General features: G+C 42.3%; 2 protein-coding genes across 5 annotated transcripts in view; one reads left to right on the top strand and one right to left on the bottom strand.

Annotated features, from left to right (window-relative positions):
* Positions 1 to 20,324, top strand: part of PCGF6 (polycomb group ring finger 6) — a 1,082,924-nt gene that overhangs the window by 247,721 nt on the left and 814,879 nt on the right. The gene's annotated exons all lie outside the window — the stretch shown is intronic.
* CNNM2 (cyclin and CBS domain divalent metal cation transport mediator 2) overlaps positions 1 to 20,324 on the bottom strand; it is a 168,058-nt gene that overhangs the window by 19,144 nt on the left and 128,590 nt on the right. For 3 of the 4 annotated variants that reach the window (XR_014826828.1, XM_001929243.7, XM_001929238.7), the window contains 3 exons: positions 14,324 to 14,467; positions 10,958 to 11,095; positions 8,715 to 8,884 (listed from right to left, as the gene is read on the bottom strand). Coding sequence is in view for 3 of the 4 variants with exons in the window: in XM_001929243.7 (XP_001929278.2) it covers positions 8,715 to 8,884; positions 10,958 to 11,095; positions 14,324 to 14,467 (452 nt within the window). In the remaining variant the exon portion in view is untranslated. Of the gene's footprint in view, positions 1 to 8,714; positions 8,885 to 9,447; positions 10,753 to 10,957; positions 11,096 to 14,323; positions 14,468 to 20,324 lie in introns of those variants that run through there. The other variant, XM_005657454.4, reaches the window with a different exon arrangement.

Here is a 20,324-nt window from a genome sequence, read left to right as displayed (position 1 = left end):
GGCTGTTTGGGAACAAGGGCCCCCGCCCACTCTGGAACCTCTGAGTACCCTGGTCTCTAGAGACTCCCCCAGAAACTGCGAGTCTGCGAATGAGACCGAGACAGCTGCACAAAGACCTGCAGCCCCCTTCGCTGATCTCTGCTCTGCCCCCCAAGATAGGACTGCAGGAGGGCAAGGCAGGTGAGGTCCGCCTAGTCTACATCCATCAGACTACAAGCAGGAGTATTAGGTCAGCGGTTCCCAGCTGCTCGGATTCTGAGAACTAAGAAAATCCGCCTTCTTCCTCAGAAGCAGGGAGAGGGTTGACAGATTTTTATTTTGTAAAATAAAGGTATTAAAAAAAAAAAAACAACACAGCTACCTATTGTGACCAGCATTTCACAAAAGCCATAAAATGTTTAAAACATTCCAAATATAGAAAATATATGATTTCCGGATAACACATGAGTCTTTACGCTGAATACATACAGCTTTATGAAGAACTCACTGCAATTGTCTGTATTTTTCTCGTTTCGCCTCAAACTGGTGAAACCTTCTGTCAAGTACCAGCATTTAGGAACCCTGCCCTAAACTAATTTTATTTCATCTATAAAATTGCAGTTGAGGCAAAGCTTCCTGTGGGTCTTTCAGTTCTAACATCCTGTGATGCTACAATTCCACAAGTTTTAAGAACTGCCCAGCTCTATATCTTTCTTTATAGGAGTGAAGCTTTCCCGGCAGGCAAGTTTTAAAAATGTGTTCACTGGAAATTTCTAATTCATCTAGGTGTGTCAATGGTTATAAAAAGTGACGGTTCTCAAGGAAACCTACCAGTATACAAAGCAGGGCCGCCCCTATGAGGAAATGGCTTGCCTGGCTCAAAATCCACTGGGTGTCCTCCCAGATAGCAACCTCTTCCCTACAAGCAAGGAGCTACACAGCAATTTTACTTTTGAAATATTGATGAATTTGTTGTCTAGCATATTAGCATATTACAAAAAAAAAAGAAGAAAAAAATCAAGACAGAGCAGACCCCCAAAGGGAGCTAGGGCTTCCTTCCTACTGGTAAACTGACAAAACAGGAAGACCACCTCCCTGCCCCAAGCAAAGCTGGCTTCCTGAGTAAGTCGCTCCCCCAGAACCCTACCTTTGCTGGGAAAGGTGTTCGATAACTCTTTTCAAAGTTTCTAAGCATCCACAAAGCACTCAACAGTCATGTGCTGTATCTGGCCTCAAGGTAGAAGCCTGAGCCCTCCTACTTGGCACAGACAAGATCAAGTAGTCAGTCGAGGCCCTGGACTCATGGAGGCCAAAGACCCTCAGATTCCATCTGCTGAGCAACTATGGTCTCCTGTTGACTCTAGCATTCAGTTCTTTTTTTTTTTTTTTTTTTTTTTTTTTTTTTTTTTTGTCTTTTTGTTTTTTTAGGGCTGCACCTGCAGCATATGGAGGTTCCCAGGCTAGGGGTCTAATTGGAGCTACAGCTGCCAACCTACACCACGGCTCACAGCAACACCAGATCCTTAACCCACTGAGCGAGGCCAGGGATCAAACCTGCAACCTCATGATTCCTAGTCAGATTCACAATGGGAACTAGAACTGAGTTCTTTTTCGTTTTGTTTTTGACTTTTAAATCACCATCACAAAGTAGGCTTTGACACCTAAAAGGAGGTCATTAAACACGAGGGTCACAGACACCAGGCTGTGTTCACGGCACTGCCCAGTAGGAAGGGAAGCATTACCAGGAGGTTCTTCAGCAACATTTTTCCAAACTGGAGTCCACAAGTGTACTCCTGGGACTCAGCAAGTTTGCTTCTTGCATGTTTACATTTTTTTTTTATGGTCAAAAATTAATTTACATATATTTTGGGCTATCTGGTTGACCATCTTCTAACCAAGTGCTGCCACCAGATGTCAGTGCCAGCATTTGCCTTAGTGCTCAAATCTGTTAACAAGTTGTACTTACAGGAATCATCATGGCTAAGCCTTGCTACTCAATCAACTGGGAGCGTGTCAGAAATGAAGCATTTCACTCTCCACCCTAGATGTCCTGAATCCCCAAGGGATTCTCAAGCACAATGAAATGTGAGAAGCACTGAGCCAGGGAGAACAAACAGAGGACAGCTAAACATGTAAATAACGGTCACACCCAGAGGAGGCCAACTAACAGCCCAACATACTGTACAAACATACAAAGTAGCTCCAACTGAGCACAGGGATGGAGGGTGTCATCCTTGCCGGGCACACGGGGACGGGAGGGTGCTCAATGCTAGAGCCTGCGCCAGAGCTCCCTGCTACTGTCCTGGGACCAGTGGCACTTGCCTATCAGCCAAGTAATGTCATTCACAGATTTAAAAAATTACAAACTCATTTGCTTTATTGTTCTGTATAAGGGTTCTCAACGCCAAGAGTTCAAAAGGAGCTTATACTAGCTTTCTATTTGTACATATATTTAATTTTTTAAAAAGAGGGTCAACACCAAATACCCAAGTCATTTTTTTTTTTAACATGGCTGTTATCTGTTCATGACTCAAGAGCGATGAAACATCATGCCCTGGGACACATAGACCCTACAACTCAAAACTCCATGAGAAGGTTTGCTGGAGCCTGACATTCCTCTCCCAATAACAGGTAAAATGATATAAAGTACTGCCAAGGGCTGTTTAGTTCTAAGGTGCTACGTGTTCCCTCCACAAAAGAACAGACTTTATTCCATAGAGAAAAAACCTCTTACAAATCCATGTCAGAATCCACAGAAAGGAATAGCTTTCATTCTGGTGTTAATTTTTGTTGATTTCATGCCTCAGATTTGTGTGTGTGGCTCAATTGTCCCATCCAACAAAAAATCTGAAGCATGAAATCAACAAAAACTAACACCAGAAAAAAAGGTATTCCTTTCTGTGGATTATATAATTGGTAAAGAAAAAGGTTATTCCTCTTGTTTTCCTATTCTTTTTTTTTTTTTTTTTTTTTTTCTTTTTGCCTTGTCTAGGGCCGCTCCCGCAGCATATGGAGGTTCCCAAGCTAACGGTCCAATAGGAGCTGTAGCCACCGGCCTATGCCAGAGCCACAGCAACTGGGGATCTGAGCCGCAGCAACGCAGGATCTGAGCTGCGTCCTACACCACAGCTCACAGCAATGCCTGATCCTTAACCCGCTGAGCAAGGCCAGGGATCAAACCCGCAACCTCACGGTTCCCAGTCTGATTTGTTAACCACTGCGCCACGATGGGAACTCCTTCCTATTCTTTATATTTACTAAAATCATAATCTGACTGTTGTATAATAACAATCATACTTTTTATTTGCTTAGGCATTTTATTCCCCAAAGGACCAACCAACCCTTCGCTGTAAAATACAGCTACATTAGAAAAATGCCTTGTAACAGTTACATGTGCGCTACCTTTTTACTCAACAGATTTTTGTACTTTTCTACTTCTTTCACAAGCATATGACCTTTCATATTATCATATTGAAATCTGAGTAGCTTAGACATATTGGCTATTTCTACTACTTCATATCTGACACGTTCATTTGCCATTAATCTATTTGCATACATAGTTTTAGAGAAAGCAGTGATTTCTCCAGGAGCATGTATGAGGGATCGTATACAGGTGTCCCCAAATGGAAGCTGCCAGTTTAAGGAGGTGATTGGTTTTAAACCATTTTTTTCTTTTTCATTCACTGTTCATCATGGATTTTTACAAAGTGTTTCTTTGGTTTGCTTTCCAAAAATCAAGAATGGATGCTTAATTTTCTCAGTTGTCTTTCTGATATCTATTGATGTGAACCTAAGGATTTTTTTTTCCTTAACTGCTTTCCTAATTAATGTGACATCATTTAGTTCTGTTGTCCTCATTAATAAACAAGCCACAAATTCCTAAAACAATCCTAATTGAGTCCGTCACAGTGAATAACTCTGTGGGCACGTTGTTGATCTCTAAATGCTACCTTTTTATTTAGGAATGCTCCACAATGTGGAAAAATGAGATTGGCCCATATTATCAGACTTTAAATTAGGCCATGTGGTCTTAAAGAATGCATTTGACTATCAAATCATCTTGTTGTCTTTGTATAATACAGAAATTGAGTTTTTTCAAGTCCCAAATTGTTTCAAGCAATTCCTTTGATTCTAGCTGCTTGCTTGAGGGGGGAAAGGAGAACTACTTTTGTTTTTTCTTCTTAATCACACTAATTATGCCAATAGAATACTGATTTTGTTGATCTTTTAGAAGAAGCAATCTTGACTTTATTTATGGGATGTAAAGGAATTTTCATTTCATTTTATGTTATTTTTATTTTTTTGGCCACTCTCTGCATACGGAATTCCTGGAGCAGGGATCAAATCCAAGCTGCCGTTGCAACCTAAGCCACAGCTGTGGCAACGCCAGATCCTTACTAACCTACTGTGCTGGGCTGGGGATGGAACCTGGGTCCCAGGGCTCAGAGATGCTGCTGATCCCACTGTGCTACAGTGGGAACTCCAGGATTTTTCATTTTTAAATGAAAATTATGACAATCTATAATTTAATTTGTTCTTAGTCTGTTGCTTTGCTCTTTATCTCTTATAGAAAATTACACATTTTTTAAGTACTTAGAGGAATAAAATTTCGTAAAACTTTGATATATTGTATATACGGTTTTTATATTATTTAATAGTCTTTTATGCTACATATTTTCTCCTTAATTCAGGTGCTACTTAGGGTTTTTAGTTTGTCATTAATTCTATTTTTCATGATTCTTTATTTAAATGACAGTACATACACACAGAGATTCAAAGGAAGACTAAGTCTCCCTTCCGCCCCATTCCCAGTCCTCCAAGCCTCCTCCTTAGAGGCAACAATTATTACCAGTTTCTTTTGTAGATGCACTGTGTATGCACATCAAAGGAAGAATGCAGGTTTGTTTTTTTACACAAATGAACACATAGTATACACTCTGTTCTCTATCTTACCTATAAACGCTTGTAAGAGAACTGATCTCAATTTTAAAATAGCTTAGTACTTTTCAGTGATGCACTTTTCCATTTAATTTTCATTTCATTATGAACTACACAGGTGGTTTTATGAAACTTCTATCTTTCTGAATTACTAGAACTTACATATGATGGAGCAGATGACCAGCTTTTATGGAGTCATAGAAAATTTTTTTTTTTTTTTTTGCCATTTCTTGGGCCGCTCCCACGGCATATGGAGGTTCCCAGGCTAGGGGTCGAATCGGAGCTGTAGCCACCGGCCTACGCCAGAGCCACAGCAACTCGGGATCTGAGCCGCGTCTGTAACCTACACCATAGCTCACGGCAACACCGGATCCTTAACCCACTGAGCAAGGCCAGGGATCGAACCTGCAACCTCCTAGTTCCTAGTGGGATTTGTTAACCACTGAGCCACAACAGGAACTCCAAAACTTTTTTAAAAGTTTATTTTCCTGGCTTTAATTTTCTTCAAAGTGGTTAATTCTGTTTTATTATTTACCCAATTAAAAACTGACATTTTCCCCTACTCTTTTATGATGATGGAAAAAAAGTTCCACTGAAATTATGTTCTTATCTATTTCTACTTTTATATGTGTATTTTGTTATTTAAGGCATGTATAGCCAATAATGTTTTCTTTCACTCTTCATTGTGCTTTTCTCATAGTACATTTTAGTTTAAAAAATCTATTTTCTCATATGAAACTTGCAGTTGCCTATTTATTTATTTAATTCTTTGGCCACACCCATGGCATGCAGAAGTTCCCAGGCCAGGGACTGAACCTACACCACAGCAATGACCCAAACCACAATAGTGACAATGCCAGATCATTAATCCACTGAGCCATCAGGGAACTCCTAAAGTTGCCTTTTTTTTTTTTTTTGGTCTTTTTTTTGGGGCCGCACTCATGGCATATGGAGGTTCCCAGGCTCAGGGTCTAACTGGACCCGCAGCCGCAGGCCTACGCCAAAGCCACTGCCACGCGAGATGCGAGCTGCATCTGCAACCTATACCACAGCTCGTGGCAACACTGGATCCTTAACCCACTGAGCAAGGCCAGGGAGCAAACCGGGGTCCTCATGGGTGCTACTGAGATTCATTTCCTCTGAGCCACTAGGAAACTCCTGAAGTTGCCCTTTTTATTATACATATGTAGTGGGAGGCGTGTGCCCCATAACTCATAGGATATTCTTTTAATACAGCTTACCTAAGTGGTTTGCTTTGAATAAATTAGACTTATTTCAACTAGGGTTTAAGCTCAAAGTAATGTTTCTATTTATAATTGTATTCCAAATATCAATTACCTAATAAATGAGTCTTCCTAGTGTCTGCATAAGAGGGCAGCTCACTGGCCCTGGGGCCAGGAAGGGAAGGCAGATACTGCTGCTTTCTTCTGGTTTTATGCTCTTGAAATGCAGTGGAACATGCTCAATAACCTGGGATGAACTTCCAATGATGGATTAGTCCATTTTAGGGTGGAATATATTCTATAAATGATGACAGCTATGCTAGATGGACAGAGTATTATGATATTTCAGAGTATGATGATATTACCCAACTCTGGGGAACTCAGGTAATTGGTTGGCCTGCAAGAACATGATTTTCACCCAAGTCTATAGTTTGAACATCTCCATAAATCCAGTGTATATGCTATTTGTAAAACCTAGGGAGGATATAATCAGTTCCAAGAATTTGTTAAATTTATATAAATATTTAACACAACATAGGTATTCAAACACAAAGCTTTATCAAAAATATCTTTAAAGATTTACTTATAAAGGGATACGGATTATGAAGTCCATCTACCATAAAATTTATTTTTAGATCCATCAGCCAGGAAATGGCTTTCTCACATACCAATGCAGTGTTACTGAATGAGACCTGCATAAATCCTAACTATATAAAAATTGACAAGTGAAAGCCACAGAGTTTCTAATATTACTACTGAAAATCACAATGTCAACCCTCAAAGTTCTCCTAAATAACTGTATTTAATGTCATTCAGTTTCTCTAAGTTTAAGGGATAGTCACAACTAGCTTTTATGAGCAACATGAATGCTTTATTCCTTCACTGCAGTAAATAAAATTCCCAACAGCCTCCTCAGAGTTTCAAGTTCATCCATCCCCCAGAGAAAAAGAAAAGCATCATTCAGGACTGAGTAAGACCAAGGTTAGCAGAAGAGTCAGGGTACTGAACTAAGAAAACCTGTGAGCATGGGAGTTCCCACAGTGGCACAGCAGAAAGGGATCTGCCCAGCAGCCATGGGGTTGCGGGTTTGGTCCCTGGCCTTGCTCCGTGGGTCGAGGATCCGGTGTTGCCGTGAGCTGTGATGTAGGTTGCAGACTGGCTCAGATCTGCCGTGGCTGTGGCTATGGTGTAGGCCAGTGGATAAAGCTCCGATGGGACCCCTAGCCTGGGAATCTGCATATGCTGTAGGTATGGCTCTAAAAAGACAAAAAAAAGAATAAGAAGAAAACCTGCCGGCAGAAGTTTCCAAGAAATACTGTATAAAAGTCGCATATATGGAGTTCCCATTGTGGCACAGTGGAAATGAATCTGACTAGTAACCATGAGGTTGCAGGACTGATGCCCGGCTTTGCTCAGTGGGTTAAGGATTTGGTGTTGCCGTGAGCTGTAGTGTAGGCCGAGAGCTGTAGTGTAGGCTGCAGACACGGCTCAGATCCGGCGTTGCTGTGGCTGTGGCCTAGGCCGGCGGCCATAGCTCCGCTTGGACCCCTAGCCTGGGAACCTCCGTATGCCGCAGTGCAGCCCTAAAAAAGGCAAAAAGACACACACAAAAATAAAAAGAACCTTCTTAATTCATTTAGATAATTGGGACCTACGGGACTCATAAATTGTAGACAGCCTTACAAAATGCTAGTTACACTCTAATAATGACCCTCCAGTTCTTATCAAGGAAATAACCAAGAAACAGGGTGTCTTTAAGGGGCTACAATTCTTCTATTGAAATCAACTCAGAATTCCTACAAAAGTAATTCTTCAACAAAGAGGGACAAGAAGTCAATAAAACTGGCACTCTAGTCACTGTACCATTCATCTTAGTCTCCATGCCAAGGACTGTGCTCAGCCAAGGGAAACTGATATAACAAGGGCCTCCTGTCAACTCAAACACAAAAGCCCTTCGAGGAGGCTTCAGACTGGACAGACCTTCCCACCTCATGCAGTAGATTATGTTTCAGTGAGAAGGAAGGAAGTTACCGTTGCCGTGAGAGGCCAAGATTATTATCCCATCGGTTCCTCTTTAAAACAGTCTGGTTAGGAATCAGGAATAACAACAAGAGGTGGATAATTTTGGCGGCATTAAGGGAAGAGATAATAAGGCATTTCTAGGAAGTCAGACCAAGTCCTACTGAGGGGTGAAAAAAAGAAAAGATAAGAAAGAAGACCCAAGAAACTCACAACACAAATTTCAAACACCCAGCCGAGACTTAGACATGCCATAGGTAATTCCCCAAACTCTTCAAAAAATACAAACGATCGAATTCACCATTCTTCACATGAACAGCCCCCCATGCCTCGGCAACCACTCAGCACCCATCAGTATTGAAAATTAACTAGTGATATCGCTTTATCTGGAAATTGTTGGCAGATATGAAAACAGGGCGATAAAATTCTCCCGCATGTAAGGCCACCCCAGAAGTCGCATATGTACTCCTTGACACCCGTTCGCCTACACCCGCCCTCCTCAGAACTGGAAGGGTGGGAACTCAATGAGATCAAACAACTTTTATTTCTTCTGACCTGCAAAATGAGAACGAAGTAGTCTACAGGTTTGTTTCGCTGGTAGAGGTAGTATTCTGGGGCTTTCTTGTTCTTCTCATCATACTTCAGTTCCTGGATGACATTGGGGTGCTTTAGCAGCCTTAGAAGGATCTTCTCTGACATCTGGGATGGGCTAAATGCTTCTACTTCTATAGATATAAACACAACTTGATATTACACTTCACATGGATGGAAAAAACTATTATTAGTGATTAAGGTGTTTAGAGAATAAGGAACGCTTGGAATCAAAGTGACACGGTACAGGTTAACGAGACTTCCGTTTGGTGATCCACTGGGGGCAGGATGACCTGGGAGAAATTAGAAAATGCTGAATTCTCATGGTTGCTGCTTAAGAATAGTTCCTTTTCAACCTGTCACTGCTTTCAGTTCTCATAAACATACCCTTATTTTCTGACCGATACAGAGGAAAATCAACCAGAAGCAGGCTCTGTGGCTGCCAGGATGCCACAGGCCACGAAAGTCTGACTGTCCAACAACAGCCAAAGGAAGAAGCAAAGGTCAGGAAGCGTCTAGGTGTGGGTTAGTACCAGGTGCACAGATGCAGTGCTTCACAGCTCATTCTCCCATTCAACTACCCTGAGAAAGTCTGGGAATCAAGGAAGGGAGAGATTTAGAATAAAAGCAAGGCACGTGCACACATCAACATGCACTCCAACTTGCTAATTAAAAAAAAAAAAAGGTAATGTTGGTCTGAATTTACAAAGGTATCGATTTTATTTAAAATCACAATTACGAATTTCAGGGTGCTATTCTCAAAGTGGACGTTCACGGGATCTCAGAGGCAGAGGAGGAGAACATTTAGTTTTCAATTGTGGCTCTTAAATGATGAGGAACAATATTGCCAGAATTGGAAAAAGATTAATAAACAAGTTACAGATAATATCTATGTTTCACTTTTTAAAAATTCTATGGTCAGTGAGACGTATAAATTCTACCTTAGCTTCTGTGACTTTTTTGTAATAACAAAATAAGGCAGTACGTTGCAGAAATTTTGGAAAATACAGAAAAAGGTCAAGAAGAAAATCAAATCACCTATCCACCAACCACTCATACATGACCATTCTGTGCAATTGGTGAGCGTTTTTTTCCAGTACTTCGCCTGGGCGTGAGTGCCGTGTACGTGTACGTGTGTGTGTGTGTACACACAAAAACAAGGATGCTCTTACGTACACATGGTCTTATATGGTTTCTTCTCGCTTTACATTAAATTATGAGTATTGCCCCATGTCACAAACATTACATGGTGAGGATTTCCGGGTATCTGAAAACATGATCTTAAGGAGCGCGTTAACATTCCACCACGCGGCTGCTGTTAGCCTTCTTTTCAAAATATTTTAAGTACATCGCATTCAGTTGAAAGGCACTGGCTGCCCGTCTTGGACACAGGCGTCTTCTATAGGCCACTGGGTACTTTCACATTTTCTCACACTTCCCCTGGCCAGCAGAGCTCACCCTTCGCCTAGAGAGCCATCTGGGGATGTGAGCAGGGTCAGTCAGTCTCTTAAGTCCATTCAACCTTGACCTCTCTGGAGCAGTCAGTGCCGGCTGGGTTGGTGGTTTTTAATAATGTGAACACTTGCCTCCTGGAATCGGCCCAAGTTAAAAAATCTGATTTGAAGAGGCCATCAAGAAATCCATGTCGGAGTTCTTAGAATTTCTCATTTCATTAGAACCCTCAAAAAGGTCAAGATTTAATTTTGAAACACCTATGGTTCTTCTCTGCAAATCATAGCACCCGGGTCACCACTGCTGTCCAAGTGTTCTTCCGAGGCAAGCTGAAGAGAGAGCTACTCAACTGTCCGACACACAAGAGGTGGTGTCTGGTTCACACTGTCCGCCTGCTCCGCCAGCTGGCTCTCCCCTGGACTGAGCTGAAGCGGATGGCCTGGCCTACGGTTCACATGCAGTGTGGCACTAACATTCATCCTTACCTTTCAGACCAATTTTAAGTTACTGGTCCACCCCTGGTAAATGTCTCAGAGGGTTCATGCCGACACTGAACACAGGAGAGGAGAGAATTTAAAAAGAACAAAACAAAACAAAACAAACAAAACAAAACAAAACAAAAAACAAAACACAAAAGTGGCATTACTTATCACCCCATTTCCCAGTCTCCACCCCCAGCCCACCCCAGTCAGCGGTGGGTGAGAAACTCGCTCCAGGGTTGGCAGAGATTTCCAACTGTGATAAGCTGCACTTGCCTGTTGCTAGGAAACGGTGCATGGCCAGGAGAAGCTGTGGTGATATTTTAACCTTCATCTCGCTGTCTGTCTGCTTAAAGGCGGAAAAATCTTGCTTTCTTTCTCGATGGGCCACTTTCTTTTTCGTTCTGTTATCAGCTTGAGGGAGGAATGAGAAAAGGAAAAAGTAAGGAAATGCATTCCATGTCATCAGGGCTCTTTCTGCATGAAAATGACATAATCTATGGGAAAGGCCAGACTCTTTCTCCAGACGGTGGGCACGTTACACACAAACACCACTCGGAAGAGGGAGGAAGGGAGCGAGAATTCTCATCAAATCAGTGCAGCAGAGTCGTGACGCAGCCTGAAGTCAGTCATCGCAGGCAAGCTGATTAGGAGCAGCTATTAACAACACACCTCATGAAGATCTTGAGAACCCGTGTAGGTACATTACTGGGCAGCTGTGGACTGAAACCGTCCCCCTTGTAGAGCCTAGAGCCCCACATAGCAACAGAGTATGCAGCCTGGAGTGCACACAGGCTCCTGCTACTTGGGGTCGCCACACCACGATGAAGAACAATCGTGCTACGAAAGACACAGGGAAGTGTGTCCCTGCCTTTAGGAGGCTGCTAGGCTCTGCTGAAAGAGAACACACGTGTGCACGTGCGCAGGCACACACACACACTCAAGAAACAAACAAGAACCCTTTCATAGAACAGTATTTTAATACTATTAGCTTCATTTCTACCTCAGATCATGAGACCCTCAAGGTCAAGCAAATATGAAAAAAGTGATTGAGAATAGAGGTCAGCACACATCTTCTGTAAAGGGCTAGACAATAAACACTTCAGGCTCTGCGGCCAGGTAGGCTCTGTTGTAATTATTCAACTCTGCTGTTTAGCAAAAGCAGCCATATGTAAAGGAATTCACATGACTGTGTTGCAATAAAACTTTATTATAGATATGGTTTTTTGTTTGTTTGTTTGTTTTTAGGGTTTGGGCCATACCTGCAGCATATTGAAGTTCCCAGGCTAGGGGCTGAATCCGAGCTGCAGCAGCTGGCCTACACCACAGCCACAGCAGCACCAGATCCAAGCCACATCTCAGACCTAAGCCACAGCTTGAAGTAACACTGGATCCTTAACCCACTTAGAGAGGTCAGGGATCAAACCTGCATCCTCATGGACACTATGTCAGATTCTTAACCCACTGAGTTACAACAGGAACTCCTAGATAGGAAATTTTAAATGCATACCAGTTTTACCTGCTACAAAATAAAATAATTATTTTGACTTTTTTTCCCAACAACTGCAAAATATATAAAAAAAAAAAACACCAAAAACCACATTTTAGCTTGAAGGTCATATAAAAACAGGTGGCAGGTACTTTGGGACTGTAGTTGCCATCTCTTGATCTAAAAGGTGTCTAGTGCAAAACCTTTTTTCAAGTATTTTCCTGGACAAAGTAATGATCGAGAAAAAACTAGGTTAGAGATAAGACCCCAATTGCTTACTTTTCCCCCCTCAAGAATCCTGAGTCTTCACATTGCCACTACATGCCTGCGACTAAACAGAATGATTACTACCTAGGCTGGTCCCGGGGAGAAGGTGATCACGACCTATAATTTTCCTCTGTCCCAAATTCTCTTTAGAATCAGGCAGTATAAATCAGTGCCAACATTCTAAATAATTTCCTAATGGCAAAGGTAGTCATCACCCCCAACCTCCTATCTAAATCCAAAATATACCTGAACCACAAGTTCAGCCTCTCATCTTAGGAAGTCATGTCCCATCAAGGTTTAAAACGAGTGAACCCAAGTACAAACATATGATTCCATAAATGTCTAAATTATCTTTCTTACAATGAGTATTACCCCCAGGCAAACACCGAATTATGCAGAGACACACTTGGTATTAAGCAGTCACTGTGAGGAGGGATGAGAAACATGTAAACACACAGCCAATATTCTCTATTAGGAAATTGCTGATTATTCTCTAAGAGTCAAAAGGATAAAACACATAGGAACTGGTATTTTTTAAAGAGCAATATACAGATGTGAGAAAAAATATTTTCAGAAGCAAACATGAGCTAAATATAAAAAAAAATTTTTAAGGGTGCAGGGAAGACTTTTTCCAAAATTTTTTGGGGTCTTACCCACAGCGTATCAAAGTTACCAGGCCAAGGATCAAATCCTAGCCGCAGCTGCAACCTGCGGCACAGTTCCAGCATTGCCAGATCCTCAACCCCCTGCATCATGTTGGGGATGGAACCTTCGCTGCCAGAGACAACGCTGGATCCTTAACCCGCTGCACCACAGTGGGAACCCCTGACTTTCATATTTAAATTGAGGAACATTCCCTTTTAACAGGACTGAATAAAATCATTCCACTTTGAGCAAGGTTTGCTTTGTCCCAGGTGCCACAGGCTATCTGAACAGGCCATTTTCCCTTCCAAGTCATGCTTTAAAAGCTAAACAGGACAAAAAGAGTCCAGATGCTCTTTCTTTATCCCACCTTTGACAACCTCCAACATCACAGGCCTTGGATCATCTTTGGTATTAAACTCTTGAAAGAATCTTACTTTTCTAAGAGCAAGGCTGAGGAAGAAGATTTAAGCTCCATAGACCATTTGGGGACTTTAATGAGACAGGACTCAAGTCACACCTTCAACCCAGGATCAAGCCAACTTCTGGGCCAACAGGGGCAGATATTTCCCCTTCCTCTGCCCTGGGAGAGGAAGCCACTCCTCATTCCACCTCCCAAAAGACAAAGTAGCAGAGAACAAGAAAAACACACTTTTATTGCGTATCCTAACCTGTCCTTCCTTCCACATATCTCGTACCACGCCACCACGGCCCCAGCAAAACTACACCTGCAAACATCGCCTCTACCCTGGCCCATGGGTCCTGGAACAAGGAAATTTCAACAGTTGCTATCTATCCTTTTAACAAAGCCCCCTCACTTTTTTAGGTCCTTGAATTATGACCTTAGGTGGAAACTGAAATTTATCTGAAAAAAATTTGCCTAATTGTACAAAATGAAAATTTAGTAAAGAACAATTCTTTTTCCAGATGTAAAATAAACGGAAAAGCCAAGAAGGGAGTTTTCTGTTCAGGGTAAGCAATGCTCCTGTCAATGGTTAGAAGCAGTGGGCTTGTCAGGAAAAATAAAAAAAAAACACGGCCACTTGACATTAGAGGACCTGCCTCTTCTCCTTGCTCTCTGATGAAGGGACTGGGATCCACTGACAGGTTGTACCCGGCCTACACACACAGTGCATAATTAGAAACAGGCAGACAACAGCCGGAGAGACGTCAGATGACTCACAAACAGCACAACAAGTAAAAGCAAAGGGTTCGGAAAATTACACTCAGGCGGTGTTACTCACTGTATAAATCTGTTTCATCTAGAATCTCAGACTTGATGATTTCTTCGATCACATCCTCTAATGTGACAATTCCCAGCACTTCATAAAATGGATCCCCCTCTCCCTCATTGTTTACTCGCTGCACAATAGCCAGGTGAGATTTACCTTTAAGGAGAAAAAAAAAAAAAAGAAAACAAAGTTGAAGAGGTAGTTTTCTGAATTTTCTGAACCAAGTCTTACAGGTGATTTTGGTAAAAATAGCAGCAAACATAGACACCAGGTTATCAAAGTCTGCATTTTAGCATTTTAAAATGGTTTGGAAAGGCCACGAACAAATGGAAAAGCCTCAGGGGCCATCAAGAGCAAGACCAGTAGAGCCACAAGAGCGGTTTGTCTCCACCCACAGTATATCTCGGTTTTTTTTTTGCTTCCTAATGGATTTGGGTTTCAGGAATGGCAGCTCCTCCCCCTCTGGCTGGTTAGCACCTGCTCATTTACTTCAGGAGAGCAGTTCTCAATGTGTGGTCCATGGACCCCCGGGGGTGCCCAAGACTCTTAGGAGCAAGGTTCAGCTATTTTCATCTGAAGACTAAAAGTGTTCCTGCCATCTTTCACTGTGTTGATATTTGCACGGATGGTGCAGAGGTATCTGAGTACAAATCAAGGCGGTGGTAGCAGTGGTCACTGTAACAGTGGACACTGTCTTCCCCCACAACACACACACACACACACACACCATTAAAAGGGAGGAAAAGTCATCCTCTTAAGCGTACCCTTGATGAAGCAGCAAAAGTTACTGGTTTCATTGAATCTGGATTCCCAGGAACCTGTCTGTCTTTTAATATTGTGTGTGACAAAATACAAAGTAGCACAAAACCCCTTCTGTTACATTCTGAAGTACAATCGTTTGTTTTGAGGAAAAGGACTCATGAAATGGTTTGAACAGTAAGTGGGACTAGCCCCCTTTCCCCTGATCTTCATTTTCATTTGAAAGAATGACTACCAAACAAACTACAATGGCTATTTAGACTTGGATATCTGAGAGACATTTTCTTGAAAATGAACAAAATGAGCCTGTTACATTAAGGAAAACAACAGCAGTGTTTGCTGCCAAAGATAACATCTGAGCTTTCAAGGGAAAATGAGAATTTTGGAAAACTTGTATCCACCACCATGAACTTTAGAGCTTCTCAGTCAAGACGTTTATGATGAGACAGGTGGTGATATTAACAAATGTCATCTTGAAAGCAGGGAATAATGAGTCAACATTTCACAGGTCTGCATAACTCAGTGAACCAGTATCTTCCAAAGGATCATGGCAATGATGTCACTAAACTACGCATGGGTAAATGATTTATTCAGAGTGCAAGACATAACTGAGAATTTTTTTTTCTTTTCTTTTCTACGGTCGCACCCGTGGCATATGGAGGTTCCCAGGCTAGGGGTCGAATCGGAGCTGTAGCCACAGGCCTATGCCAGAGCAACAGCAACACGGGATCGGAGCCGTGTCTGCAAACTACACCACAGCTCACGGCAACGCCGGATCCTTAACCCACTGAGCAAGGCCAGGCCTCGAACCCTCAACCTCATGGTTCTTAGTCGGATTCATTAACCACTGAGCCACGGAGGGAACTCCCGGATTTTTAAAAGCATTTTATTTTGCAGTCATTTAGATTTATAGAAAAGTCGCAAAGACAGTACAGTGAGTTCCTGTATATCCTTCACTCAGTTTCCCTCCAATATTAACATCTTACTTCACCATGATGTATTTGTCAAAACTAAAAAATCTGACACTGATATGGTAATAGTCAGTAAATTCCAGGATTTTATTGGATTTCACCAGTTCTTCCATTCATGTCCTCTTCCTGCTCAAGCATCCATCCATTTAGCTGTCATGTCTCCCCAGCCTCCTCTGGTCTGTGACAGTTTCCCATGACCTTGACAATCAAGGAGTGGCAGGTGTCCCGTAGCACGTCCTCCCATTTGGATAGGTCTGATGTTTTTCTCACGATTAGAGTGGGATTATGACTTTTGTAGTTAGATCCCACCAGGGCTGACATGGCAGCCACACGACACCACAGGTGATCTTCACCTTCGCCACCTGGTTAAGGTGCTATTTCCCAGGTTTCCTCACTGCAGAGTTACTCATTTTTCATTTTCCTTCATGGTACTCTTTGGAAGCAAGTTACTAGGGCTAGCCCCTAGGGAGAGGGGAGGGGTAGGGACTCAAAGAGTAGCTACCTACATTATTCACAATTCTTCTGTAAGGAAGATTTCAGACCAAGAGATTTTAACCCAACAGTGCACTAGAGAAGTTTGCTGGTATAGTTTCAGGTTCTACGTTACAACTAATCCTTCTTATTTTTTTAGGGCCACACTTGCCACATATGGAGGTTCCCACTCTGGGGGGTCCAATCGGAACTACAGCTGTTGGCCTGCGCCACAGCCACACTAGATCTGAACCTCGTTTGAGACCTACACCACAGCTCATGACAACACCGGATCCTTAACCCGCTGAGCAAAGCCAGGGATTGAACCTGTGTCCTCATGGATACTAGTCAGATTCATTTCTTTTTTTTTTTTTTTTTTTTTTTTTTTTTGTCTTTTGTCTTTTTGTCTGTTGTTGTTGTTGTTGTTGTTGTTGCTATTTCTTGGGCCGCTCCCGCGGCATATGGAGGTTCCCAGGCTAGGGGTTGAATCGGAGCTGTAACCACCGGCCTATGCCAGAGCCACAGCAACGCGGGATCCGAGCCGCGTCTGTGACCTACACCACAGCTCACGGCAACGCCGGATCGTTAACCCACTGAGCAAGGGCAGGGACCGAACCCGCAACCTCATGGTTCCTAGTCGGATTCGTTAACCACTGCGCCACGACGGGAACTCCTCAGATTCATTTCTGCTGAGCCACCAAGGGAACTTCAACCTTTAAGAAACTACCAGTTATGGAGTTTTGACAGTGTCAAAGGACAATACCCACAATTTTTCAAAAAGGCTATTAAAACACACTTCCCTTTTCCAAATACAGATCTGTCTGAAGCCAAATTTTCTTCATATACCTCAGTTAAAACTTCACGGCACAGACGAATGTAGTAGAAGGTAAGAGAATCAATCCAGCTGCCTTCCATTTAGGTAGATAATAAAGAGATACGCACAAAGATCAACAACAACATGCTTATTTACATTCTGGAAAAAACATTGTTTCCCCCATTTTTGGCCGCCCCACGGCATATAGAGCTCCCAGGGCAGGGATGAGACCCCAGTCCCAGTCACGACCTAAGCCACAGCTGGGGCAACATTAGATCCTTAACCCACTGTGCCAGGCTGGGGATTGAACCTGCCACCCAGGGCTCCCAAGATGCTGCACCGCAGCAGGAACTCCTGGAAAAAGTTATTTGTAATTAAAATGTTATTTCTGTTACCATGTAATAGATTTATTCTTGTCCCTTACAGATGAATAAGTAAATGTTTTACATTTCCCAGGTTTAATCTCAAATACAGTAAATATCAAAAGATATAACCTACAAGGAAGAACACGGACTCTGAAGTTGAGCAGTCTTGGATTTGAACCCTAGTATTGTGTCTTGAGCCAGCTGTGTGATCAAGGACAAACTACCTAACCTTTCTGAGCCTCAGTTTCTTCTTCTCTAAACCCAGGCTCATGATAATTGCTGCTACACAGGATTAATATATTAGAGATAATGTTGGTACCTAGCAAAGAGAGTGCCTGGCATCCCCTGGGTCATCAATAAATGGTAGCTATTAATTTATTAATATTCTTCCTTAATTCTAAGGCACCATCAACTTATTGCCAGCAGAGGAAAAAACTTCTACATAAAAGGTTCGCTGTTTTTAAATGATGCATTTCAATTTCAGATTCTTTTGAAATATTAAATTTATCCCTTAAATACCAATACTGGTTTATCCTTAAGCCAAGTAGACACGATCTAGAAATTTCATGATCAGTGAATAGGTGTGTTATTTTTTTAAGTGACATGGTAAATGTTTTCTTGCGGGCAGAGGGGGGGAAGTGGTGGTGGTGGGGAGAGTCCTTTAAATAAAGTTTCCTTAAAACTTCAAAACTGGGTGAATTCATTCAGACACAACCAGACAGACAAACTAAAAATATCCTGAAGGCCAGGTCTGATCAAGTTCCCAGCACTTACTCAGAAACTGGCTTTGGTTCTTCGGCCCTTTTCTGCTCTGCCTCAGACCCCTGTACAGTCAACAGTGTCTGGAGGCCTCGAAGTTTAGATTGTTAGACAATTAGGCATCCCAACAATTTCCATCCTTCAGCACGCTCACGCTCAAAGAATGAAAATATTTTGAGCAACTGAGACTAGGAGGGAAACTTATCAGCAACAGATATAAACACCGCATCAGGTCAAGTCAACGCTGGTCTAGTCAATTCAGCCTGGTCAGTTTCTCACATCTGCTTTTCCAAGGACCCAAACATAAGCAGTTAAAAATTCTTGGTGAATGCTGTCTGTCGAAAGTTAAATTCTTTTGCTATTCCCAGCTTGTGATCATTTAAAAGGAATTTTCCAAAGCAAGGTCTAATATTAGACTCAAAATGAAGTTTCCATTCCACTGAGGCGCTATTCTCACCAAAGTAACTACCGCATAATCAGATTGTCTTGGAGCAATTCGTTTAAATGCAGATGGACATACTTGAAATACCAGCTCGATAGCACCAACAGATCTGACTGGAAAGCGCCTTACTCTAGGGGAAATTATTCATGCACCCCGGGCTTCTTAAACTGAAAATGACTACGTTTTCTTCCGAGTTCACTTGTAGACTTTCACACTCCTATCTCCAATGTTGAAACTTCTTCATCTGCCCCAGAGCCACATATTTTTAGCTTTGGAATTCCTGGTGAGAAGTCTTGTTTTCTGAACCTCCTTCCCAGGAGGCAGTACCAAAAAAAAAAAAAAAAAAAAAAAAAAAAAAAAAAGATACCCCTCTTCTCTAATCACACTCCTGGACGACAGCAAATGCATGGTTACCTCTTCCCCCACTTAACCACTCACTGCAGGACGTTCGGCCTTTGGCCTCATCCATGGAACAATCGAAAGGGAAAGGAAAATGTTTCAACAGAGAAATTTTAAAACACTGAGCTCAAGTAGCATCCTTTTTCACCTGAGCCATGTTGGAGGAATTAAGCCAGAATTGCAAGCAGCAAAGCACTTTGGGGGAAACTAATAAAAGACATGCATAAACCAGAAAGTAGAGAAGATTAGGAACTGATGGATTCTTAAGCTGCAAGGAGAAGAATGAAAATACAACAATCAGCACAATATGCAATTAGAGGCATTAAAGAGCACTCAAACTTTTAAAAATATGCAGATTAAATAAATTTGATTTGCTATATATATGCAGGATAAAGCAGACATTGCTGTCACCATCTGGGCTGGGAGACAGCCCCTTTGTGGCTAGCTATAAGAGGCCTTGCAGTATTCCTGTCCTTTCAAATGGTCCTGAAGTGTATACCCGTAGCCTCTCTGCCCCACCTGGTCCCAGAAATGGTGTAAAAAGTGGTCACCAAGTTAGAGCTGAGAGACTCTGGACAGGCCTGCCTTCAGAGAACAGGACTCTATAAATACATTTCCATCCAAATTCAGAAGCATAAGCAAGTTATTATGACATAATCGCCTAGCCATTAACTGCTTTGCACTTGAACAGGGCACTTGCCCAGATGAAATGACAACCTGTCTTCACTGTGAGGTGGACTAAAGTAAAATCCTCTATCCACAGGAAAACCAGGATCAAATGTCTGCCTCTGCCTGCTTCCACTGCTCCCCACATGCAAGTTTATTTATGTGCAGCGTCTCTCTACAGAGTCAGCCCAGAATGGTAGCAGGTTGCTCCCCTCACCCTCTTTTAATCTTAACCACACTGCTAGGCTCAAATTCTGAATGAGAGACCATTTGTCGTCGGAGAGGAATAATTAACCAGATAGTGATGAGGCTGACAGAGGATACCTCTAAGTGCCTGATGAACATATGGACTGGTTTGCTGTCATAC

This window comes from Sus scrofa, chromosome 14 (genome assembly GCF_054392235.1).
Source record: "Sus scrofa isolate SSC_HxYL_T2T_F1_AM1 chromosome 14, Sscrofa_HxYL_maternal_Yorkshire_Landrace_v2.0, whole genome shotgun sequence".
Classification (NCBI taxonomy): Eukaryota; Metazoa; Chordata; class Mammalia; order Artiodactyla; family Suidae; genus Sus; species Sus scrofa.
This window is presented reverse-complemented; position numbering and strand designations above follow the sequence as displayed.